Consider the following 25,190-nt stretch of genomic DNA (forward strand, 5'->3'; position numbering starts at 1 on the left):
AAAGGATTTGTGCAGTGAGGCCATCTGTGTGTTTGCCTTTTGTTATTCCTCAGTACCTTTTGGTCCTCAGGTTCCTCAGGGAGATGGAGACCTGAAAAATTCTGTTCCTGCAAGTGTGGGAATGGAAGTGACCAAGGGGAGAGGCTCTTTCATTGCCCTTTTGAAGGCTGGAAAACTGAAACATGAATTCAAATCTGAAATCTGAAAAGGGGGAACACAAATTGAAATCCTATCAGACATCAGAAAAAACTCCCATGAGTGAGCCTTTAGGAGCAATGACTTAACAGTGGGAAGCATTTCAGCTGGACTTTGCACCTTGGGAGATGTCACACAAATGAGTTCCTCGTCCAAGGGTCCTCGTCCATGTGCACTCTCTGATGTCCAATAAAGGGGTGAGCTCACACTGCAGCACCAAAACCAAGCTTAAAAGTCCATCAGGCAAATCACTGGAAACTCAGCTTCAATATTTGTTTAATAAATGGGGTTAGAGGACTCAACCCATCCATCAGCACCTCTTCACACATACACATTCACACCTGGCAAGATGGTGTTGCTGAGATGTTCTGCAGTACCTCAGCCTGGACAGACAGGACAGAACTCAGAGCCACTTGGGCTACCAATGAACTCATCCCTAACAATCCTCACAGGCTAATGAAGCATCACAACAGAGACTCCCAATGGCAATGCCAAAATCATTGACCTATTGGCATGAGGAGCAGAAAAAAATTCTTTGCAGAGAGAGTGCTCAGGCATTGGAATGGGCTGCCCAGAGAGGAGGTGGATTCCCCATCCCTGGAGGTTTTTAACCTGAGATTGGCCGTGGCACTGAGTGCCATGATCTGGTAAAGGGACTGGAGTTGGCCCAAGGGTTGGACTTGATGATCTCGGAGGTCTTTTCCAACCCAATCCATTCTGTGATTCTATGATCATCAAAAGAGATGATTAGACAAGAGCTGGGAAAGCTCTCACAGCCATGGTGCCACATCCCTGTCCCAGCAGAACTGGGGGCACAATGGCAGGTCTCCATTATCTCCCTGATGAATCAGTGCAGAACTGAGTGTAGGAGGACCCTTGAGTTGCCACTGCAAACAAAAAGCTTCATCACCCCTCCCAAGGCCCCAGGCATTCAGCACAAGGAGGAAACTCAGCCTTGACACATATGGTACATCTGAACATGTATTTCTGTTATTTCAAAAAGTGATTTGAGAAGCAAATTGTTCAAAGCTGAACTTATGTTCTGCCTGCTCACTGCCAACCTGATGGCTCAATCTGGAGATTAAAGACTGTGGCTTTGAGAAGGACAAATCTCTTGTGCCCCCACCAAACACATCCCTAAACACAGGGAGTTGGTAAGGAGACCCTGGAATGATGGTGACATCCATGGATTTGCTGCAAGAAGTCATTTCCTACAAAGCAAACCAAGTAACTGCAGGGCCACAATGAAGCCCCATTAAGTGACTGTTGTCACAGCATGATGGAAGGTAAATAAAAGGGAGAGGAAGAGACACAGAAAAGCAGCTTGTTAATGGAAAAGACTAGTTAAACAAACTCCCTGCTTAATCAGCAAGGCAGGGCACTGCAGGAGAGCTCCCTCACACCAGTGCTTGATAAAGGAATACAAGACCTCCTCTAAAGCTGGTTCCAAAGCTGGTTTATGCTGAGCATCCATCACTCAGCTCTTCACTGGGACGCATCACCAGGCAATTACTATTCAGAATTGCTATTTCTTCCCAAGCCAATTTGCTGCTCATGAACAACAGAGACACAGTGAGGAGAATGAGCTGCTCCTGGATGCTACAGCAGCACGGGCAGAGGAATAGGAGCTTCCTCCAAAGCTCCTTGTGCAAATGCCTCTGGAAGGACCCCTGCCGTCCCTGAGCAGCGTTTTCCATGCCCACATCCAACTGAGCCATTATCTCCTTACAGGCACGGCCAGTAACAGTGAGTGAGCAATCACTGAGGGAGGCTTTGTGTTCCCTTATCAGCTGAGACAGAAGGGTTCACCACAAGGACAGCTAACAAATTAACACCCCCACTCTGCAGGAGCTTGTCCTTCCAAACCTTCTCCTCGCTCCTGACAGATTCCCTGCAGAATTCCTAGAATGCCTCTAAAGCCCAACTCCATCAACTACTCATAGGTATGATCAGGACCACTTTGTGTAGCCCCAGAGATCCTGGGGTGAAAAGGATGGCATCAGCTGGCAGTTTGGTGATGAGTTTTCCACCTTCCACTTTCATGATGTAAAAATCAGAGATAAAAAGCATTTCGGACATAAAGGAAAGTTTTCTGCTGGGCTTCAGAAACACTTTGACTGTCTTTGACAATGATCCACAGAGAAGCATCTCTTATGAAACAGCTGTGCCATGGCAATCTTTAGGAACCCAAGAAACACCATGTCAGACAGGACCAGGTTATTCTCTTCCAAGGCAAACCCCAGCAGCACCAAAAACACAGTGGAAAACACCACTCCTGGACAATTACTTTCTAACTGAATACTTGCAATTTCAGTTTAAAAAAGGAGTTTTATTGTGATGATCTCAGGCAAATACCAAGAATCACACAGAGGGAGAAGAGGAGCCACATAACGCAAGAAAACCAAACCTCTGCTCGCACCTCAAGGTCAAAACAGTTCCCCGTTTCGGCTGTCACGTGGAGCAGCTTTAACCTACCCTGGATATGATCTGTGTACTCCTGCTGCTTGTTTGGAGAGTGAAATGCCCACTTACCATATTCATAACTGTGAGGATGAATCTCTGGGCAGCCTCTGCCCCGTGGTACTGCACCATGTCAGCATCTGCCACCACCAGAGTCTCCACCGTGTACTCGTTGGTGAGGCGGATCGCGTTCCTCCTCTCCCTCCAGTCACTGGTTGGCTTCATTTTCTTCTGTCTCTTCTTTTCTAAAAGTCAAAATGCTTCTTAAGGATGGCAGATCACAATGAAATATTTATACCCTTTTCAACAAACATTACGATGCTTATTCAAACTGCAATAACCCTTCATTAAAGGGTTCTGTGCTGGTTAAATAAGCAACCAAGAGGTTCCATTGCAAGTCCACCTGAACCTCTGTGTGCAGATTCCTATGAGATGATGTGCAAATAGGAAAGGGGATGGGAAAAGAGAAGATCAAAAAAGCCAAAGATTAACTGTAATTCAAACCAAGGAGTCATGCTCTTGAAAAAAATGTCAGAAATTGGTAATACTGCTTGTGAAAGGAATAACATTCCACTATAATGGAACAAATTAAGGCAAAGTCTGCTGAAGGCAATTTCAGGATAGGAACCCATGCTTTGGGATGCAGGGGACACTCCAGACTCTGCAGGTTCTCTGTAGCCAGGGACATTGTAAGGTCCTCCTGGAGTCACTGTTTCCATCAGTTGCATTCAGACTCACCCCCAGCCCCACCAGAGCCATGACAGAACAGAAGGTGTTCTCCAAACCTTTCAATTAAGGAGCACTGTTTTGGAACACTCGTTACTGGCCAACTACAGGAGCCTCTGGCTGAGACCCAGGAGTGCAGCAGGTCAGGTTAGAGAAGACCTTCTCAAGCTCTGCTCATTCATTGCTGTTGGCCTGAGCAGCAGCAGGAGGTGGTGCAGTCACAGCCACCCACAAGCAGAGCTCACAACCCTCTGCATTGGGGTGTGCGACCCAAACCCAGGGGACTCCCTGCACCAGCTGATTTAGGAACTTTGGTTACAAGAACCTGTGGCAAGGACCCCTGTTCAGGAGTAGGAAGTGCAGCAGGGGTCACCCAGCATTAACACAGAAATTTAAACACAGCAGTTAAACCTCCCTCCCTCCAAACCAAGGGCCTGATGTACCAGGAGCTTGTGTCCCTCCAAGCTGAAAGGTGGAATGTGTTTCACAGCTCAGAGGCTGATGTGCAAAGCAGCTGAGGCATGAACAGAGGAGAAGTGAAGGTCAGATATGAAACTGAACCCACTCACTGCACTGCAGTGATAAAAAACGTGTTCATGTTTAGTTGTAAAATTAAAGAAAAGCAAGTGAAGTCACCAAAACAAATTTATTTTTACAGTAAGAAACAAACTGCCAAGATTCCCTGGAATCATCTCTGCTTACTGTGAGATACCCTGGGTAAGATACTCACACTGGTACTAAAGCTGATTTTTGTTCCTGTGAAAAAGGGGACAGAACACACAAGTCCAGGAATAGCATTAACACAACATTCAAGGCAGGAGTGCCATGGGACAGCCTGTAATGGATGCGCAGCCACCTCTTATGTCACACAACATGTGCTGCCCCTTTCCCAGGGCACAGATTCACTATTTAATTCTCCCTAGATTTAACTTGAGACCCTCAGTGAGCACAGCATCACCCTGCAGCAGGCAGGGCTCAGTTAGTGCTCACTGATCCCGATTTTCCACAGCCTGTTTCCCAGCTCCCTTACACAACTCAGCTTTAACTTCCCTTCTTTCCCAGATGCTCAGCTTTCCCTGAGTGCCCCTCCTCTCCTGTGAGCCCCCCAAGCCCCTGCCTTCACTCATTCCTACACTTTCTGTCTTGTCAGGATGCACATTTGCACATGTCCATCCCTGGGCTGTCTCCCAGCCATCCAGCACAGCTCTGCACGTGCTTTTCTGCCCAAGGCATCAACTGTCAACACTTGGTACATATTTTAAACTCAGAAAACAGCCATGAAATTTGCTTTGATTTTTTTTTTTAGACAGAGTTTGGAAATATCCCCCTGGGTCTAAAGAGACAGACAGGAGCCTATGGACAAGCAAAAAAAATTAAAAATGTGGGGTGATCATAAATAAGGGAAGCTCCCAGCAATAAAGATGGAAATAACCAAGTTTCCAGGCCTGTTTTCACAGGGACTGCAGGACAGCTCCAGAAAAATGCCCCATCATGGCAAACCTGTCCCAGAGCAGGGTATTTCTATGCTCCTAAGTGCTGCAGAAAGGCAATAAAATAAAAAAGATTGACTATATGAGAAAGCAGGAAAGCTGAACACACCTTTGATTTGCCAACTATGAGGTAATGACTTCCCCAAATTTCTGCTGAAAAGCTCTCATGTTTGTGTGTTTATTCTAATTTCATTCCATTCATCACCCAACCCTCCCCCTGCACAGCTGCACACCTTAAATCTACAGGTCTCCAGGATTATCATTTAAATACCAGGGGAGAAAGCAGAGAAAAAAGGGATAGAAGGCAGCAAAAACAGTGACCTTTTGGGTCTTGCTGTTAGCAATTAGAACCTTCCTGGAAATACCAGCACTTCCCCATCCAACTCTCATTTTGGTCATTCCTTAATAAATGAGAAGTTTTCAGCTGGTGTAAATCTCCTCCCTTTAGAGAAGTTGCTTAAGTAGAACTAAAAAGTACTCTGTGTTTTCAGGGACAGCCAAAGGGACTTGCTGGGGCTCTCACTCCCACCCTCACCATCACACTGTCCCAGTGTAAGCTCTCCTGCCCTGAAACCAGGTAACAGGGACTCCAAGGACCCCTCCAGGAGCTCAGGTGTTCCTTCCATAACAGGTAAAGCACAGCAACACCAACTGCTCAAACAGAACAGTGAATGTGTCTGTCCCTTTCTGTTTCCTTTTCCTTCTGAAGTTTGTGGCTCCTCCACAGAGTAACTTTTCTTTATCCTCTCTGGCCTTGCTGAGAGTCACTTTCAGTGGTCTCTCTTTGCACCTTCCTGCCCACCACACATGCAAACAGTTCTCCAGTATGATCAGGAACAAGGAATAAACAAGCCATTTGCATGGATGAACCATCACAGAGAAAATACGCATATTCTGTACCACAGACATTTGGTGAAGAGGAGAAAAAGATCCAAAACCAACAGTAAAAATCCTCATTAAATGCATCTGCAACTCTTACCTGAGCTGAGTTGACTTTCTGGAGGTATCAAAAAAAAAAAAAAGCCCCATCTCTGGAGCCTCATTCCAGAAACAAGTCAGCACAGAGAAGTCTCACTCCTGCCCTGCAAGATTTATGGCCTATGGGCAGAGAATCCCTCCATGAGCACATGAAACCCCAAACTAAAATAAACATCAGCCATTCAAACAAGGATTAAATGCTTGGTGGATTCTTTGCTTGAACAAACTGATGTTACAAATTTTGTGGTGCAGATGTGAAGTGTTAGTGTGAAGGCACGAGGGGCCGTAAACCAAGGGCAGGAGCCTGGCAGGGGAGTTTACACTGTGGGGAGCACAGGCAAGCAAAGTGAACACTATTTTAGGAGTCAGGTGTTCCCTGCTCAAGAGGTCAGAGAATTTTACATGAAATAGGAGCTGAAAGAGTCAATCTCCAGCATGGCATGTACATGGTGCAGGTGAGTGAGCACAAGGGACATCACTCTCTTGCCAGGCACAGGGACAGGGTGCCACACAGCCCATCTGGCCAAAAATGCTACAGCATTCAGGGCTGTTGGGTGAAGAAAGAGGGGCAATAACTCCCCAGATCCTCACTGTAGAATGGCTGTAACATGGCCCAGGCTCATTTGCTGGCCTTTATTTACAGGGTCTTACCTTCCCTTGGCTCGTCACCTGCAAAGCAACATGACCACATCCCGTTCTGCACCCTTGAAATCCCCCTCAGAATGCAAAGAGTCACAGCCCCTTCTGTGATCAGGAGCACAACAAAGCTCTTCTGAGGCCTCTGCAGAAAACTCCTTATGTTTAGTGCTTTTTATGGCAACTCAACAGATGTACAATTCCAAAGCAACCGCCCCAAATGACCTTTTCCTATTCCACACCAACAGCACTGTCTAGCACTGTCTGGCTTTTGGCAGATTCTTGCTGTAACTGCACAGTCCTTTCCTGTTCCTCCTATCTCCCTTCCAACAGTATTTCCCAGACTCATCTGAAAAGCAACTTCTTCTCCTTCCACCTTTTTTTTTCCTCCCTAATCTTTCCCTTTGTAATTTTAGCTACTTCATTCTAGTTAAACCTTCTGACAGTTTCTGGATGCCGTTCAACAAAAGCCACAAATAAAAGTAAAATTGCAGAGTGCTTTCTGCAAGGCCAGATTTTCTCTAGCAGCTTTTTTCTGCTCCTGCCTTAAAATTCCTCTCCAGTTCTTCCTTAGGAGCCCTTTGCTTACTTCCCTTCTCCCACAACCCCTTTAACATCCCGACATACCCTCGATGGAGGGCAAGCTCTGTTTTATTGTACATTGTTACTTCAGCAGCATAAAAAGGAGGAGAGAGAATGCAAATAGGGCAAAGAGCTAAAATTACTTCTCCCTAAGCCCCAGGAGTTCCTAGAGAAACTTTCACTGGTACTCACATTAGGCAGGTTTTATTAGTTTCACCTAAAAGCAAAAATCATCACCTCTCCAAAGGCAAACAAAGGAAGGAGGAGATCCTGCACACAAACCAAGCCTAGAAATTAAAGAAAGGAAGCTCTTGAGGCATATGATTTCTGCTTAACCTAAACCCATCTGTCCAGTCTGCTGGATAATCAGAGGGACAGGATGCTACAGGATTTCCCTGGTGCCAGGAGCAGGATGGAAAGACCTCTCAAAAGGCTATCGATTCCAGACATGGACACGTGGAATGCCCTTCACCTCTGCCAGGATGCAAAACAAAAATTGTCCCTGTGCCCTGGCACCAAAAGCTTGGCATTTCAGATTTACCACAGCCAGCTGATGCCAGGTGCAGCAGGAATTATAAATGGTTACTCACTGAAATCACAGACTGAGAGCTGTTCTCTCATTTTTAATGCTCTGTCCTACAAAACTGCACCTCCAATTTCTCTCTGACTGGAGTGGGAGACAAAATCATGCATCAACTGCTAACAAAAATCATTGCATAGCAGAATGATCCATTACTCCCCTAATTCACCTTCCAAAAATGGCTTTGTTTTGCTTTGGGGTTTTTTTGTTTATGGGCTTTTTTTCCCAAACAGTCATTTTCATCCCAAATCACAAGTTCATGACTATTTCTCTGGCACAGCAGCAAACAAGAATTTGAGACAGAAGTCATGAACTCTGCTGCATCTCAAAACACCACAGAGATTTTGCTGCAAGGATTGTTCTCCAAGCTAGTCTGTGGTTTGGACACATCAGTTAAAACCTTCTGCAAAACACTCTGTCATCAACACAACACATTTGTCTTCAGTGGCAGGTCTGGGAGACAGCACAGGGTAAGCACCATGATCTCTGTCTGCTCACTGGTTCAGGTTGTCACCAGGGTTCCAAAGATTCCCAAGCACTCATCTCCTATTAAAAGGTCACCTTCCTGGTGGAATAAACAAGGACTCACTCCTGGCAGATCAATAAGATCCTGGTGGTACAGGAGAAGGCACAGTGAGCGTGGCCTGAGCTGTGGATAATGGCAATGGGGAACAAAACAAAGATAACTAAAGGATGAGCAATGAACCTCAGGCTCCCTGGAGTCACCTGTCTGCTTTTCCAGCCAGAGTGACCACTGAAACAGCCAGGAACATCTAGGGACAAGGACAGAGTGCTCTGCTACAACCAGCTCATCCCTGCCCACCAGGTGAGATTCCATCAGGCTCCCAGGGAAACCACACTAAGTTTTATTGGGAACCAAGTAAATGAGCTGCACAGCTGCTGTGGGAGGGAAAGAAACCCACTGCCCATGTGTGCTCACACATCCTCTTTTTGTGTCTCTTTGCACCCTGACAGCAGAGGAAGAGGAACCTGGAGTCCCTCCTGCTCCAGGTTATCCACACTGCCCCATGAGGGCTCCATCCAGAACCAAGAGCAGCAGTGACACTTCACTTGCCACATGTGATGGAAAAGGACACTCCTGGATGGCAGACTCCTCCAAGAGGCTGCCGCTTATCAGTCATAAGGAAACAATCACACTCTCTCAGGGAAAATCCAGACTCCCTGTTTGGAAGACCAGGCAGGGACCTGGAAAAGACAAGGGATTTATCCACACAAGTGAGACACACTCCCCTGGGCAAAGTGCTGAATTTCTGACACAGGGAATCCTTCTGTGCTTGCAAACACTTAATCACATTACATCTTCTGCAGAGCCCATTGCTGAAATCAATCCTGCTTTAATTCTTCAGCAGCTGCTTCCTAATATGGACTAATGCAGGTTGCATTACATCTATTTTTAGTGCACGTGTTTTTGGCCATAACAACTGGGATTTCAGGCCAAGTCAAACCTGCAGAGAAAACCCAGCTAAGAGACAATGATTAAAGCTGGGGAAATGCAAGGCAGCAGTAACATGTGTTTGGGATTTATACCTGTTCAGGGAAGGCACTCCCTACATTTGATACCTGCACCCCAGCACTTACTTAAATTATTACCAGCTTTGATAAATTGTTAAAACAGGTTGGGAAGTAACTCTACACAGAAGCAATGCATTATTTGGTGAATTAGAACACTGATCTTCCTGCTATTTCACTGTATGTGCAGCACATTTGCATTAAAGGAGAACAGGTTCATTTAAACTGACAAAAGGGTTTAAAGCAAACCCACATTTAAGAGTAATTTATGAGGTCTGTGTCATAAACATGAAATAACAACCTTCCCTCCAAAGACATGCTGCTCCCTCCCATGCTCCTGGACTGTATTTTATATCAAAGCCCTTCTATGTAAGGAGACTTTAATACATCACTGGAGACCTTTGGTAAAGTTATAACAGAATTTACTCTTCCCAAAGAAAGAGAAAGTTTTATGACATGGTTAGAGGAGATTCCTGTGCTTTCACAACATGGTTTGGTTCTGTCTTTAATGTTGGCATTTTCTCAAAATCAAATTTTTTCCCTACCTTTGATGGCACAAAAAAAAATGTGTCCAAATCAAAGTAAATATTAAATTACTGTTGCTCTGTGACAGTTAACATGATTATATCTATTTATTGCAGGTGAGGTTGTGGTGGATACTGTCACATATTCCAACAACAGCTTTGTTGTATGTGATGGAAGGTTCCAGAGAGTCAGGGCAATGAAAGAAGCCCCATCTCAGAGGCTTCTACCCCAATTCTCAGCTAAGGTGGTTGGGCACTGCCAGAAATCATGAATGATGCATCAGATGAGATCCTTCTCTCCTGCCTGGCTCTCTGTAGAGAAAGTCTTACTTAATTGTATTAAAACCTACAACCAACCTGCCATGACTCCACTTTCCCTGCAGAAAGACCTTTCTCAGGGACCTTTGACAACAAAGCTGTCAAATGTGGCCTCACCACCAGCACAGGGTGAGAGGGCAGGTTTGTGCCCCAGATGCAGCTCAGTGTCTAGAGATGAGAGGTGTCTCACACCCCTGGGGTGAAGCTCTTTCCCGTGTTCCTCACGACTCCAAGCTCCAGAGCAAGTGAAACCCAAGCTTTCCTTCCTTCCCCCTCGCTGCATGTGCACCTGGAAACCTTTTAATAGGTTTTCTGTTTGCCTCACAGGGGCTCATGTTCGTGCCTGGGAAGAAATGTGCCTTGTGACTTGAACTCCTTCTCTTGCTGGATGACAGGTGATAAAAATAATGCACATATCAAATGACTGACAATAGCACCTGGCCTGTGGGGAGGGGATCCCTCCTCTGCTGCTGCAGCACTTGGGATTTAAACAAAGGAATTAAAACATCGGCCCTGAGATTTATTTTAACCCATTAGTAGACACTCTCAGATTCCAATCTCAAGGATCCAGTCATGCAAAACCTTAAGTGCTTTCCCATTCCTGACTCCAGCCAGATTAATCCTCTTACACAGATTATTCCAGGAGAAATTTGGCTCCCACAAAGTCCTCCTGCAGCTCTAAAAATAATGTGGAGTGCTGTAGGACATGTTAGGCCACTTGGACTGAAGGAGTTGTTCTAGAGATTTCAACCAGCACTTATCAAACCAGCCCAGCACTGCCCTGCCCCAGGAACTGCTCAGCTCACTGTCCCTCTCCCATGGCTGGGCTTTGCAGGGAAAATGCCCCATTTCTGGGTGGAACACAAGGGCAATGTCCCCTCAGTAGCATTTCTTGATCAAGCTCACTTTGCTTTCTAAAGTTCTTTCCTCCTCCTCCTCCTCCTCCTCCTCCAAACACTCAGACAAGTCATTACCTCACCAGCCATCTCTGTTTTACAAGTAATTAAGCTCATATATCACAGGAAATTTGCCACTGAGCAATTTAGCCCTGTTTAAATTTTTATGACATGATCAGTGATTAACATTAAAAATCCAGCACCTGATGCTCTGCATTTCATCTGCCTCCCAGCTCACCCCAGATCATGCCAGTTAGCACTGAATCACAAAAAGTGAAGAAGAAAATACCAACAGAGGTGATTATTGTGTGTTCAGAAAACACAAGAACAGAAGCAAAGGAGTGGAAAATGCCTGAGCATGGCAGTTGTGTGCCTTTGAGGAATACTCAGTTTGCAGTGTATTTACAGACATGTATTTTTCTCTGTTGTTCTACAATACAGAATTTGTATCTAAAATAAAATAAAATAAAATAAAATAAAATCTTTTTAAAAATAAAAAATAAAAAAGAAATAAAAGAAATAAAAATAAAATTAATTTAAATAAATAAAAAAATAAAAATATAAAAAAATAAAATAAAATAAAATAAAATAAAATAAAATAATAAAATAGGAATACTCCCCATGTATTGACAACCTCCCCTCTTCCCTGCCAAGCTTTAGCTTTCCACAATTACAAGTGGAAAACAAAGCTCCAGCACAAATCTGATGTTCCTTCACTCTGCCCATGGTGGTGAGCACCACAGCAGAGACCTTCTCCCAGGAGAAACTCTGGAAGCACTGCCCCCAGACCCTCACTTCCACACAATTTCCTCAGGAATGGGCCTTTTGTGTGTCAGACAGGATTAATTTTTTTTTGTTTCTAAATTCCACGTGCACCGAAGTTAATCCAAACCAGACAGGAGTCAATTAGGTCGTTAACGTGCTAAGCCTATTAACGGCCAAGACTTTCATTTCTCTCCAGCAACAATGGCAAACATTCAGGATCTGCCTGGAAGTGGCAGAACCCCCAGTAATGGCACTACTTTGTGCCAGGGCTCCTTGGGGCAGGGGCTGTTTGCACAACCCAGAGCTTTGCTCCCCTTTGGGCACACTGAGCACAAAGAAACAGCCCCCAAGGGACAGGAATTCTGCTCCCAACTGTTCTGCAAACTCCTGTGTGATCCAGGGCAGGGCAGGACACGGAGCCAGATTTTCCTCTCCTAGTGCTGGGGGAGGGACTGGGGCTATCCTGGTGACACTCAAGAGTCAAGCCCATGCTCTCCCCAGACCCAGTCCTTGCTCAGTCCCTCAAAAGAGGCTTCTTTCCTCAGGTAGGAAAAAATCCATCACAGTACAAGATCCATAGCCTTAAATTTTACATCAGACTATCAACCTCCCCCTGCCCCAGAGCTCAGGGACACACTCAGCCCCTGTGGCCCTTGCAGGACCTGAGCCATGGCAGTGGTATGTGCATGGATGTACACGTGTGCCCATGGATGTACATGTGTGCCCACGGATGTTTGTGTGTGCCCATGGATATATATGTGTGCCTGGATGTACGTGTGTGCCCATGGATGTATGTGTGTGCCCATGGATGTACGTGTGTGCCCATGGATGTTTGTGTGTGCCCATGGATATACATGTGTGCCTGGATGTACATGTGTGCCCATGGATGTACATGTGTGCCCATGGATGTACATGTGTACATGGGTGTACATGTGTGCCCATGGATGTACATGTGTGCCCATGGATGTACATGTGTGCCCATGGATGCACATCTGTGCCCATGGATGTACATGTGCCCATGGATGCACATCTGTGCCCATGGATGTACATGCATGCACATGCATGTACATGTGTACATGGGTGTACATGTGTGTGCCCATGGATGCCTGTGTGTGCACATGGATGCTTGTGTGTGCACGTGTGCCCTCAGTCCCCCAAGCATGAAGGACTTCAACAGCTTCCCTTGCAGTAGGAAATTCCAGTTCCATGGATCAGGAGCCCAAGAGACGAGTTTTGCTGGCACAAATTTAAGTGCAATCACATCATGCCAGACCAAGGGCCCACCCAGCCCATGCCAGGAGCCTCCCCAGGCTCAGGACCTGCCTGTCAGTCAGCTCTGGGACCACCTGAGGAGGGCAAAGCTCACAGGGAGGATCCCAGCAACTCACATTCCCTTTTGGACAAAGCAGGGCAGAGCAGTGGGTCTCCAGAATCCTTCAGGAAGCTGTAGGTGCTACTGGAAATTCTTTCAGTGTCTCCTTTTAGTGTCTTCATACTCACTTGACCCCTCTTTCCCTTTGAGATCCCTGATAATTAATTACCCAGTGTCTCCCCAGTTTCCTTCCTTTAGTCCCTCTTCTCAGGGAGGGAATTTCAGCTCTGCCAAGGAAAGGCATCACCCTGTCCTAACATAGAAGGTCAAAAGGTTCCAAGGCAAAAGGATGAGGCTGATTTCCTGATTTTAACTGATGTCTGTCTTGGTTTGCAGTGTAAGAACTCTGCACTGCATTTTCTATGACCACAGAGCTGCAGCACCTACAGAACTTGGCTGGGGAATCAGAGTGCTGCTCAATTCTGATGTTTTCTCTAAAAAGAGACATAGGGGATCTGTATCTCTAACCAGAACCAAGAATTCATACTCAGAGAACCAGAAAGAAGATTGGCTTAGTCTGAACCCCTGAGAAAGATAAACCTGATGAACTATTAAGAGCTCAGCTCTGCACAGGAGAAAATGAAGTCCTGATGCAGGATCTGCCAACAGCAGTGCCAGCTGGGACACAACTTGTGAGCAAACACAGGCCTGGTTAAACACAAAACCTGACATACAAAACCTTAGAGATACAGGCAAATTTTAGATTCCTGGGTGCCTATTGCAGTCTGTTCCTTCAGACCTCTCTTCCACTGCTGTTCCCACAAGGAAGCCTTTTGTGCCTCCCATTCCAAGAGCAGCCCTTTTCCCTTAACACTGAGCTGTTCCCACACCAGGGAGCCTCACTCTTGCACCCAGTAAACCTCCAGCACTGCTCCCCATGCTGTCCCTTTGGCAGCCCAGGAGCACAGCACAGATGTCTTGGCCCACTGCCTCAGTTCAGTGTGCAGTCCATCCAGGAGAAGCTGGAATATTGGTGGGGTAGTGGGACAGGAGAGGAATAAAAGAAACAGAACATACAGGGGCACTGAAACCTAATGAAGGGATTTCACAGAGTTCATAAAAAAAATACTCTCTCTGCAACCCACCCAGAGAGGTTCCCAGAAAGGATAAAATTCAATTGCTCCAAAGAAGCCAAAAAATAGACCAGTTTATACCAGCTGACAGTTTGACTGTTTGGCTTTGAAAGTGGGAGAGACAGGATATGATCAGTGAATAGAGTTAGCCATTTTCTCTAGAAAAATTATGGGAAATTATAATATCAACAGCTGTTTTATCATTAACACCAAGACAAAAAAACCCCACCCAACCCTCATTCCCTCTAAAACAAGGCAAGAGGGAACAAAAATTAATTTATCTCACATAACCTTAAGACAAACAATGTAAAAGTTGCCACTCAAGGAAAGAAAAAGCCTCAGAAAATGGTGGTTTGAAGAGTCAAACAACGGTCAGAAAAAGCAAAATCAGGTTCCTAGTTTAAAAAAAAGGATCACCTTGCTGAGCTACATCTTGTAGTTTCAAATGCACATAAGACCATACAAAAGCAATTGAAAAATAAAAGAACACAAAATCTGCCCAGTTGACACTGATACACTGTATTATGGACTTGTGCTCTGCTAGACAGAAGTAAAAATGATGGCATGTGAAGCTGAAAAACAAAGCACACTGTTTTTGCAACAGAGGCTCTGCATCTCTTCCATCTCCAGACATCTCTTCATGCTGTTGTGAGCTGGACCCCTGGAGCTGGACTCCACACATGGAGTCCTCATTAAATGATAGCAAAGTAGCTGAAGTGCTGTTTTCCACGTTCCAAAATGTGAGGATCTCCACTGTATCCATGCCTACCCAGCACAACTGCAGTGGGAGGGTGAGATGGGAGAGCACCACTCACCACACATTTCAGGTTCAGTATCTGGACCTTTGCTAAAACCACAGTGAACCCCTCCCTGGGCAGTGCTCACACTGCAAGGTTCACCCAGAGTTTGCTCTGACCCATCGTTAAGTTTATCACCTCACAAACTGACAATTTCCTATTTGTGCTGTGACTCCCTCTGCCTGAAGGAGCACAAGGATTCACTCACAGCACAAGGATTCATTTGCACAGGCCATTTCTCCTGACCTCCAGCTGCCCAACCACGGGAATTCCAAAGCACAAACCTAACTGCAGACTCCTGGCTGCCCTCCTGAGCCCCTGCATGCTCACCTGCCACAACCCTGCAGTGCTCCTCAGGGCTGGGTGGCTTCAGGGGCTGGCTGGGGTTGGTGGAGCGTCTCCGCCGCAGGACGTGCTCCTTCCCACTGAACGAGGTCTCTGAGGAATTCACAGGCTCTATCAGCATCTGCTCTGATCCAAGCTGGATATAGCCAACCTGTCCACAAAGGAGAACAGAAATTCCCATCAGTTTGATACCCAAACCTTGCCTATCAACACAGGTCATTTCACTGCAATTATTATTTATAGTGGGAGGAAAGAATTATGGTCATTTTCAGTCTGCACAAAGCAGACTAAAGAACCTCATCATACTTATTTTTGTATCACTGAGCACTGTTAGAACCACTGTGCACTGCACATGTACAAAGGAAGGGCAGTGCTTCTTCTCAACACCTTTTTGTCAACCCTTCTTGCCCTCCCTCCAGGTACAGCCCCACTCCAGCTGGAAGCACAAATACACGTGTCTTACAAGATGATCAGCTCACAGGAGGAAAAATAAACCCTATTAACAGAAATTCCATCATAATCACCTTTCCAATTGGCAGGATTGCCCTGTTATCACAGGGCATTTACTCTCAGCAGAGCCCAGAGGTGAGACAGCAGACAGGAGACCACAAGTGAACTCATGGCCTAAGTATGACTTGCAGAGCCACACACATTTTTGGGGGACCAAACACCTCTTCCTGACTACATTAGGGGCCACCTGGTAAGCACTGCTCCCCTGGGTTTCAAAGGTCAAGTCAGGAATGGACTGTTGTACTGCCCTAGTGACAAGATTTTCTATCATCCCTGAAACAAGTAACCCAAGGAAGGCAAAGACCTTGCCTAAGTAACTTCACAGGCTCCAGGTCACTAAATCCCTGCCTTCCCTGCTCAAAGCCCAGGCCTTCCACCAGGGCTGGCAAGGGCACCTTGGGAAGCCAGTTTCTGTCCCAGGAGAGCCCTCTGCTCTCAACCCACACTTTTAAGGTCCTTTTAGGCTTTTTCTGCTCCTTTTCTGGCACAGAAAGAAGAGAGTGAAAGCAGGTATCACCTTAAAACTCCACAAAAAAGCCTCCAGGTTTAGTGATCAATACTGAGGTTACAGCACATTGCACACAATCAGGGATTCCCACTTATTGCAATTAAAAGTCTCCAAGCACAGCTCTGTCACGTGCCCCCCTGAGAAGACTCTCCAGGTCTGATCCAACCTCTGCTACCACCAGAAGGCCTCACCTGGCCTGTGGTGCACCTAAGAGGTAAAGGTGCTTACAAGGAGGTCCAACACCCATCCCATACACAGAAAAGGAGCCCAGAGCCCCCCTCCCCACGCTCTGTGCCAGCCACAGAAATGCTCTGCACGTACATGCAAACGCTGTGTGTTCAACAGCTGACTGCACTAATATGATTTATAATATACATTACATACAGACTGTATATTGTACATTTCCACACCTCCCTGCCAAATTCAGTCCTCACGTACACCCAGGAAATCCCTTTGGCCTTGTACTTCCAGCAGGAGGAATTTCTGCCAACAGGAATGAGAGCTCTCCTCTCCTGACAGCCACAACAACAGAGTAACATTCAGGGGAGACCAGGATGGCTCAGAAAAGGTCAGATTTCAAAAATGATACAAGTTGGTTTCTCCATTTGCCAGGGCTGCAAAGCACAGCAGTAACAATTAGTCCTCTGTCTTTAAAGAGACACCTCTTTTGGGGTCTTTCAAAAGAGACTTTGCCCTTGGGCAAGGCCACTGCTTAAGTATAAAATGCTTTGACACCTCTCAGGAGGGCTCCTGTTTACAGAGAAAAACTGACATTATTTCTTGGCCCTCCGAAGTGCACACCAGTTTACAAGGCCCACTCTGCCCTGCAGTTTCCAAGGGGCTGCCTTTTTATTTCAATTACAAGTTGGGCTTTGTCAGAATTGGTCCAGAGACAGCAAAGGCTCCAGTGACTTATTCTTCCAGCCTCCTTTACGATGCTCTCCAGTACTTCCCCTCCTTGTTCCAATCTTCCAGCTGGGAGGTAGCCCCAGCCCCCTTTTTTAATATAGGTTTTAATTATTTAGAAGAAGGGCTGTAAATCTGGTGCCATGGTACTAAAAGCCACACCAGAGCTCCTGAAAGATTGCCAACCATTTCAGCTGGTGCCAAAAATATGTAAGAAGAAGTCAGTTCCATCACCACCCGACGTTATCCCAACTTTCTGGCATCAAGTGTGAAAATAATTTAAACCATTGGAAAGGACTTATGTTTCACATTTGCTTTGGAATTGTGAAACCTATGGAGGGAAAGGGCCATGAGTCTTCACCCTGAAATAGGCTGGGAAGCAATCTCAAACTTAATCTGACAAGGCAAAGAGAGTTTCAAGCAGCAAGGATTTGCAGGATTGGGTCTGTAAAGTATTCCAAGGGAGGTAAAATTTCCCCCAGACTTGCCAGTTGGGTTCTTAAAGAGTCCTTAAACCTGTTGGCCAAGATGAGATCTTTTGGGCCTGATAACTGGTCATTATTTAGCTTTTTCCATTAGAAATGGATTCCTCATATTGCCTCCCTCAAATCCCCCAACTTCCAGACCCTGCACTGGGCTAATCCCAGCAGGAGATCCCAGACATCAGCACTGGACAAATACTCTGCTTTTCCTCTCTAGTCTGATGTTCAGGGACTGCAGAAAGCTGGATTTTGAAGACAAAGAAGCAAAACACAAGACCACGGAACTCTCAGCTATTTTTCTCACATCTCTGGAAATTATTCCAATTAAATGAAATGCTTTGGATCTGTCAATTAATGTTTGCTTGGGGAGATGCATCTCAAAAGCTGGGAAACTCCCTCTCATCCTTCTTTGTGAGAGTATGAACAGGACCTACCATTGCTCCAGACCTCAGTATTGCTGATTTTTGGGAAAAGCCCAGCCCCACTATCCAGGAGTCATCAGGAGCTCAAAAATTCAGTGTAAAAGTTCATCATCATCTGCACTAATAATACAACCTGGATTTTACAGTCAGTATGGCTGGATCACATAGCTTACAGAAACTGCAGCTCAGCTAATGGGAAAGGCTGGAATGATTCAGCCTCAAAAGGCTGACAAACTGACTAGTTGATTAAAACAAACAATAATCCACATTTCCCACTACAGCCCCACTCACCACTGTGCTTAGCAGTGGCTGCATCTTTCCTGTGAAGGATATTTCATACCCAGAATTCTGAAGTCAGCTCAACATTGCTCACCAGCAAAAACAAGGTCCTGTTCTCCAAACCTCCAAAACATTCCCAAGTGCTTTTATCCACACTTTTGTACACACAGTGGTCACTCCAGCAAAATGTTCACTCTCTGATCTACTCCTGTACTACCAGTAGCTCTCTGCTCTTCCACACATCATCTTCCTTGCCACTGGAGCTGTGCTGGGGCTAAATGAGAGCAGGGAAAGGAGGCAGGTCCTCAACCACATCACTGAAATGACAATGGTAACAGGACTGTTGGTGCTGGCCCTCACAGAGTGTTTGAAATGCCACTGTCCTGCTGTGCTGGCACTGCTGTCTCTGTCCCCTGGTGGTGCTGCAACAGCTCGAGGGATCCAAATCTTCAGTGTCCTCTGCACATGGTTCTGGACCTTCCCACATGTTAATACTCTCCAGCAGTTACACTGTTTTTCCAGCCCTTTTTATTTTCACAACATCTTTGAAGGAGATCTGTGAAATGCTGAATCTTTAACAGATTTTTCTTCTGCTCCTAAGTGTTCATTAGTTACATACACATGAACATGCTGAAAAGAGAACAGATTTAAACATCTGACAAATTCCCTCCCCTCCTCAATTTCTCAACTGTTACACTGTAAATCCTTGTTTAACCATTTCCTCAGAGTTAAAAGGAACTTCATGCTTAAAGAACAAAACAACCCACCAACAGTTTAATGAACTTCATGTGGGTTTTAGTCCTGTCCTTATTAACCATGCTTCAGCTTTAGATAGATATTAATTACAAGGGCAATTCAAGCAAATTGAAAAGAAGAGTTTTAAATGAAGTCTTGTCCCAGTGTCATTTCAGGTTTACACTCAGTTATGAGAGCAGATCATACCCAGGAATTTCTGACTGCACCTCTGCCTCCAAGTCTGCTAAACAAGGAAACCCCAAATGTTCTCCCTTTCTTGCACTTTGTGGAAGAGGAAAGCAAATCCCAGCACAGAGAAACCCAGCATGGTAACTGTAAGAGGTTTAACTTTCCAGCTCATGGCCCAGCTATGGATGGATGCCAGACAGCTCCTCTCCCAGACAGGGGAATTCAGCAGAGCTGAAGGTTTCCTCAGGGGAAATAGTATCACCCTCTAATCCCAGCGTGCCTGCACTGCCCTGCTTCCCACAGCAGCAGAGGCTCCTGCAGTCACCTGAAGGGCAGCACTGCCCTGCAGCACACAGGGAACACTCCCTGCTGCTGGGACTGAGCTGCACAAACCTGCTCTGAAGCAGCATCACCTCCCTCCACAGCCAAGGAGGAAAGGCAAACTCCTCCGGTGGGACAACTCGCCAGTCTAAAGCATCTAAGGAACAGGATGAACCTCAGCTTATCACTCACTCTGTAGTCTCAGTGAGTCTATTCCATCCTATAAAGAGAAAAATCACTGTACTCATTCCGTGAACCCTTGGAATCATCCACTTCCCATTGACCCAGCCTGCACAAGGAGGTCTTGCTGAGTCCAAAGGAGACAAAATGGGGTGTGAAAATGTTACAGGAACTAGTCTGAACAGGAGGGAGCCACAAGTTCTTCTCTTACCTCAAAGGAGTAGGACAATGTACTTTAAGACAGGCCAAAGAGCAGTCCTGAACCCCAAATCAGAGATTCCAGATTTTAAAATGGAAGAGAAGTTACTCAGAATTCAAACTCTGTCTCTAAAAGCATCCCAGTGATTTTGAGCTTTCACATATGGTTCCTGAGCAGACAAGAGTTTTCAAGTTCACTTGTAAGTCACAACCTAATGCTCATTCTAACACGAATCAGTGATCCTCTCACAACTGTAACTGTTCAAAAAATGTAGGTACTAGAAATATGAAAAGCCTACACCTGCTGTAAGGTACTGATGTTGCAGTCCAGCACTTCAGCATGTGACAGTGACTCTACTGTGGCTTCACAAAGCTGGAACTTTCCAAAAATGAGCCAACTTCCTCTGCTGTATGGTCTTCTAGTCGCAGGAGCTGCAGAACTCTGCCTGTGGGTGCCCAGCACCAGGGGAGGACAGTTCAGTCCTGTGTGTGGCCAGAATCCAAGGGTTTACACAACAGCATTCTCCACAGGACAGAGTCCTGCCAGCTGGAAGGCAGCAGGGCTTTTCAGGAACACAGTACTCCTGCCTGTGCTACAATTTCCAGGTTGTCAGGAGGAACTGGAGGAGTATCCTCAGCTGAGGCACTTCAGCTGTACCCAAATGATGAGACCTTGGGTGCCCCAGTCCTAAACAAAGAGCACGGCCACCCTTCCAGCTGGAAGCTGCAGCAGCCACACACTGGTTAACAGCAGCATCTGTGAGCAGAGTTTAAAACACAGAGTCCAGCCTTCAGATGCCACACTGGGAATCTGATATCATCACCAGGAAGCAATTGCTCAGTCTGGCTGCAGCTCAGTTTTCATGCCACTGTGTCAGGAATTTTGTTTTTATTAGAACTCTGCTTGCCCCGACCATTTTATATCACTTTTGGTATGATTTATAGCATGGCTGAGGAATACAATTACAGCAATGTCTGAGCCAGCTGGAGATCAGGATACAGTGTCCCTGCCCACTGTACCTCTTAGCAACCAGCTTTTCTGAATGAGATGTCCTGATCCCCCAGTTCAAGCCCAACGAGCACTCCCGTGCTGGAGTTTTCAGGAAATCTCCCACTGCAGCACCAGAACTGCTCAGAAGACAAATGCCAGGACAAACAGGCTGCAAGGTTTTCAACACCACAGTCTTTCTTCTAGCTCAGCAGGCAGGTGTTGCCCATGTGCCCACCTGTGAGGCTGTGCTGTTGCTGAGGGCAAAGCCTTACTCTTTCTGAGGCAAAGAGGGCAATGGGAAAATTCAAAACTCACTGTGTAATAATGGTTTTGGTATTTTAAATTGCCAGACTAGGAGGCAAAAATTTGGGCTCTAGAGTCAACTGCTCTCAGTTCAACTCATGGATAATTTGAGGCAAAGTCTTGATTCCTCTGATCCCAGAAAACAACTTGCCACTGAATTGCACAGCCTTCCCTACAGGTATGCTGGCTTAGTGTGGCCACTGCAAAAGGCTGTGTAAACACTGAAAGCAGCCTCAAGTCTGATATTGCTTCATCTTTAAAAACTGACTTAAAAAGCCAAAAGGTCCACTTAGCTAGAGTAAGGCTCATCTACATGTGATGTGGATCAGTTTAATGGAGTTATTTAAAAAATTAATGTGGTTCATCTTAAGTGTAGTTTCATCCATCTCAAGTTCATCCTAAAGACACTCAAGTTTTCTGCTCTCTAGTTTTGAGCTCACAAGAATCTTGACTCAATCGACTGTACCATGCACCTGCTTGTAACCCTTTCCCTTTCCTGGTGATTAGCTGAATGAAAACTAAATTAATGGATTCCATTAACAGGAAAGGAGTATCCCAGCATGCAGAAACACTTCTCTCTCAACACATCTGCCCATACCACTCTCAGCACCCCCAGGACCAGATGCAGAGGCAAAGGCAAGCAGAGCTTTACCAACACTGTCACTAACACCTGGGCTTTGGCCCCCAAGAGGTGCCACCAACCAGCTCTTTGACACCAATCCCCTTCTGATCCCAAGTTGATCTAGCTCAGTTATGTCAATTTAGTCCTGCCTAGAACTTCCATGACCCAAACAGATACTGCAATATCACAGATCATATTTGCAGAGTGATGAACAAAGACTAAATAGCCTTGTTTCTTTTCCAACTTTTCTACTGGGAATATTGCCAATCTTTTTCACCCCCTCCTCCATTCCCTGGTCTCAGGCAGTTAATACTATGCCTATAACTACATTCCTCTCTTTTTAAAGGTTCCTTCTCTGCCTGTTTGTGCTTTCCAGCTCCATTGCATAGGCAGCTCTGGGAGCCCAGCACTTCATGAACAGGATTAACAAAACATGCCTGGTGACAACAGAGTAGAGCTGTCAGTGATTTAAAGCCTGAACTAGAGATTCTGGGTTTAAGCTTCCTCAGTGGAACTCAGCTCAGTTTGCAGTGCCACTCAGGCACTCGGCATCTCTCAGCCAGTTTTTTGGGGTTTCTTTAATCCTGAGGCACAGCGCCCTCAAATGGCTCAGGAACGGAGGCTGGAGCCCCGACGGCAGAGCACGAGCTGCTTCTCACTCCAGCTTAAGGCTAAACCTCCATCAGCAGGTCTGTCCCAGCAGCACACGGCCCAGGACAGACGGCCCAGGACAGACAGCCCAGGACACACCGCCCAGGACCTCCTGGGAATCAGGGCTTAACGCCCCGCTGACTTTCTGAAGTACTTCCAAGTTATCAACAGTAATTGCAAACTACTCATCAGTTTAAGTATCTCAGTCTTCACTGCCAAGAAACTTTCCGTCCCATGCCAGGATCACCTGCTCCTACCAGGATGCTCGGAGGAGAACCAGGCCCTGCAGAGCCACCTACAGCCTCAGGTAGAGAACTCCTGACATTTGTGAAGGGAAAAGCATCCCTGAGTGGGATGGTTCCTCCAGCCATGGCAGAGGACCAGGTGTCCTCCCACCAAACACCCCAACACCGATGGCAGGAGCCTGAGGGGAAGGGCTAAAGAGCTGCTGCAGGAGTGAGCAGGGCAGGCTGGTGCCCAAACCACCCACAGTGGGACTCAGCCACCTGCCCAACGGTGACACAAGATATTCCCTCAGCGAGGACACTCCTCTACAGCATCCTGAGACCCTGCCACCCACCCACAGCCGAGCCGCGGGGGCTGAGGCTCCTCAGGGACGGCTGAGGGTCAGCTCCATAGTGGAGAGCTGGGGCAGAACACCCACTGTGGGACTGTGGGTGAGGGGACAGCGAGGGGAGGGGGCAGCCGGGCCACCACTCTGAGGGAAGGTGAGGCGCAGGCATCCCACCGTGTCGGCCTGACGGGAACAGCCTGGGGGAGGAGAATGGGGCAGGATGGCAGCACCAGCCCGGGCAGGGCGGGCAGCACCAGCGGAGGGGAGCGGGGCAGGAGGTCAGTACCAGCCCGGCGCAGGTGCTGAGGGAGGCGAAGGAGTCGCTGCGGTTCAGCACTTGTCCCGTGTAGAAGCAGAGCCGCTCCCGCGGGGGCCGCCACTGCTCCCCACGCCGCTGTTCCACCGCGAAGCCGCGGGCCAGGAACCGCAGGTCGCGGCGGAGGTGCAGGTAGAGCTCGGCGCCGGCGGCGGGCAGGCGGAGCAGCACGGCCTCCTCCTCCTCCTCCTCCCGCCGCGGCAGCGCCCGCCGGCGCCGGGGGCCGCCGCGATCCCCTCCGGGCGGCAGCAGGTGGATCTTCTCCAGCGGCACTCGCTCCGGGATCACCACTTCCAGCTCCGCTCCGCCAGCTGCAGGCGAGAAGGAGGAGAGAGGCTCAGGCGCTCGCACCGGGTGCGCGGCCCGACGGGGCGGACGGGGTTGCGGCACCCCCGGGACAGCCCCGGGACAGCCCCGGCTCGGGGTCCGCGCACACGCTCCCCTCCTGCGCTGGAACCGCACACGGGCTGCGGAGACAATGGAGCCGGCAGAGGAGAGGGGCTTATTTCTCTCTATATCCACATGTATTAGAGGCAGAAACGTGCAGTGGAGAGAGGAATAAAGCAAACGCTAAAGCTACTTGTATCATTAAGAATATATATATATAACTCAGACACAAGCATCGCATTTCACCAACCCCAATAAAAATCTGCAGGGAGAAGGGGAAAAGCAGAACGAGCCGCAGCCGCAGCCAAGGACAGTCAGCAGCTTTCCACATGGAACGCTCCGGCAGCCGCAGCAGCGGCGGGAGGAGGACAGGAAAAGAAAATACAAGCGCCTGGAGCCATCCATCCCGCTGGCAGGGATGCGGTGCGTGCCCCGTGCCCCGTGCCCGCACGCTGCCGCGCGGGGCCGGACCCGCGGCGCGGGGCCGCCTGTCAGGGCAGCCAGGAGGCTGGGGAGCGCTACCTGTGCCGGCGTCCAGTCCGCAGAGCAGCAGGCAGGGCACGACGAGGGGCAGGAGGCAGCCGTCAAACATCGTCGTGCGGCGGCGAACCGAGCGCGGAGCGGCGGCGGCGGCTGCGGGAGCGCGGCCCGAGTGCGCCCTGCCCGCCCCCGGCCCGCCAGCGCCGCCGCGCGCGCCCGGACACGCCCCCCGCGCGCCCATTGGCGGCAGCCTCCCGGGACACGCCCCCCGCGCTCTCCCATTGGCTGCGAGCCGGCGGGGCTGAGCGGGCGGGGCACGTGCGCGCGGGGCGGCCGGGAGGGGGCGCCCTCTCCTGCCCCGGGCACGGAGCGTGAGGGACCCGCGGGTGGTTCTGTGGGACCCGCGGCAGAGCGTGAGGGACCCACGGCTGATCCTGAGGGACCCCGTGTGGGTCTGAGGGACCCGGGGGTGGTTCTGTGGGACTCGCGGCAGGGCGTGAGGGACCCACGGCTGCTCCTGAGGGACCCCGTGTGGGTCTGAGGGACCCGGGGGTGGTTCTGAGGGACCCGCGTGTGGTTCTGAGGGACCCGCGTGTGGTTCTGACGGACTCCGTGTGGTTCTGAGGGACCCGCGGGTGGTTCTGAGGGACTCCGTGTGGGTCTGAAGGACCCGCGTGTGGTTTTGAGGGACTCTGTGTGGTTCTAAGTGACCCGCGCGTGGTTCTAAGGGATCTGTGTGTGGGTCTGAGGGACTCACCTGTGGTGAGGGATCCGTGTGTGGCTCTGAGGGACCCACGGCCAATTCTGAGGGACACGGCCAGTTCTGAGAGACCAGGGTGTGGTTCAGGACCCGCGTGTGGATCTGAGGG

The 25,190-nt window shown here is 48.1% G+C and overlaps 1 protein-coding gene across 2 annotated transcripts in view; it reads right to left on the reverse strand.

Annotated features, from left to right (window-relative positions):
* The window catches only part of ADAMTS17 (ADAM metallopeptidase with thrombospondin type 1 motif 17), a 156,729-nt gene extending 132,265 nt beyond the window's left edge, over positions 1 to 24,464 (reverse strand). For both annotated transcript variants that reach the window (XM_071568731.1, XM_071568730.1), the window contains exons 1-4: positions 24,364 to 24,464; positions 23,425 to 23,765; positions 15,253 to 15,418; positions 2,728 to 2,900 (exon numbers count right to left, since the gene is read on the reverse strand). In XM_071568731.1, coding sequence (XP_071424832.1) covers positions 2,728 to 2,900; positions 15,253 to 15,418; positions 23,425 to 23,765; positions 24,364 to 24,433 — 750 coding nt within the window. In that variant the 5' untranslated portion in view covers positions 24,434 to 24,464. The remainder of the gene's footprint in view (positions 1 to 2,727; positions 2,901 to 15,252; positions 15,419 to 23,424; positions 23,766 to 24,363) is intronic.
* Positions 24,465 to 25,190: the final 726 nt, after the last annotated feature.

The sequence above is a fragment of the Pithys albifrons genome, chromosome 13 (genome assembly GCF_047495875.1).
Source record: "Pithys albifrons albifrons isolate INPA30051 chromosome 13, PitAlb_v1, whole genome shotgun sequence".
Taxonomy (NCBI): domain Eukaryota; kingdom Metazoa; phylum Chordata; class Aves; order Passeriformes; family Thamnophilidae; genus Pithys; species Pithys albifrons.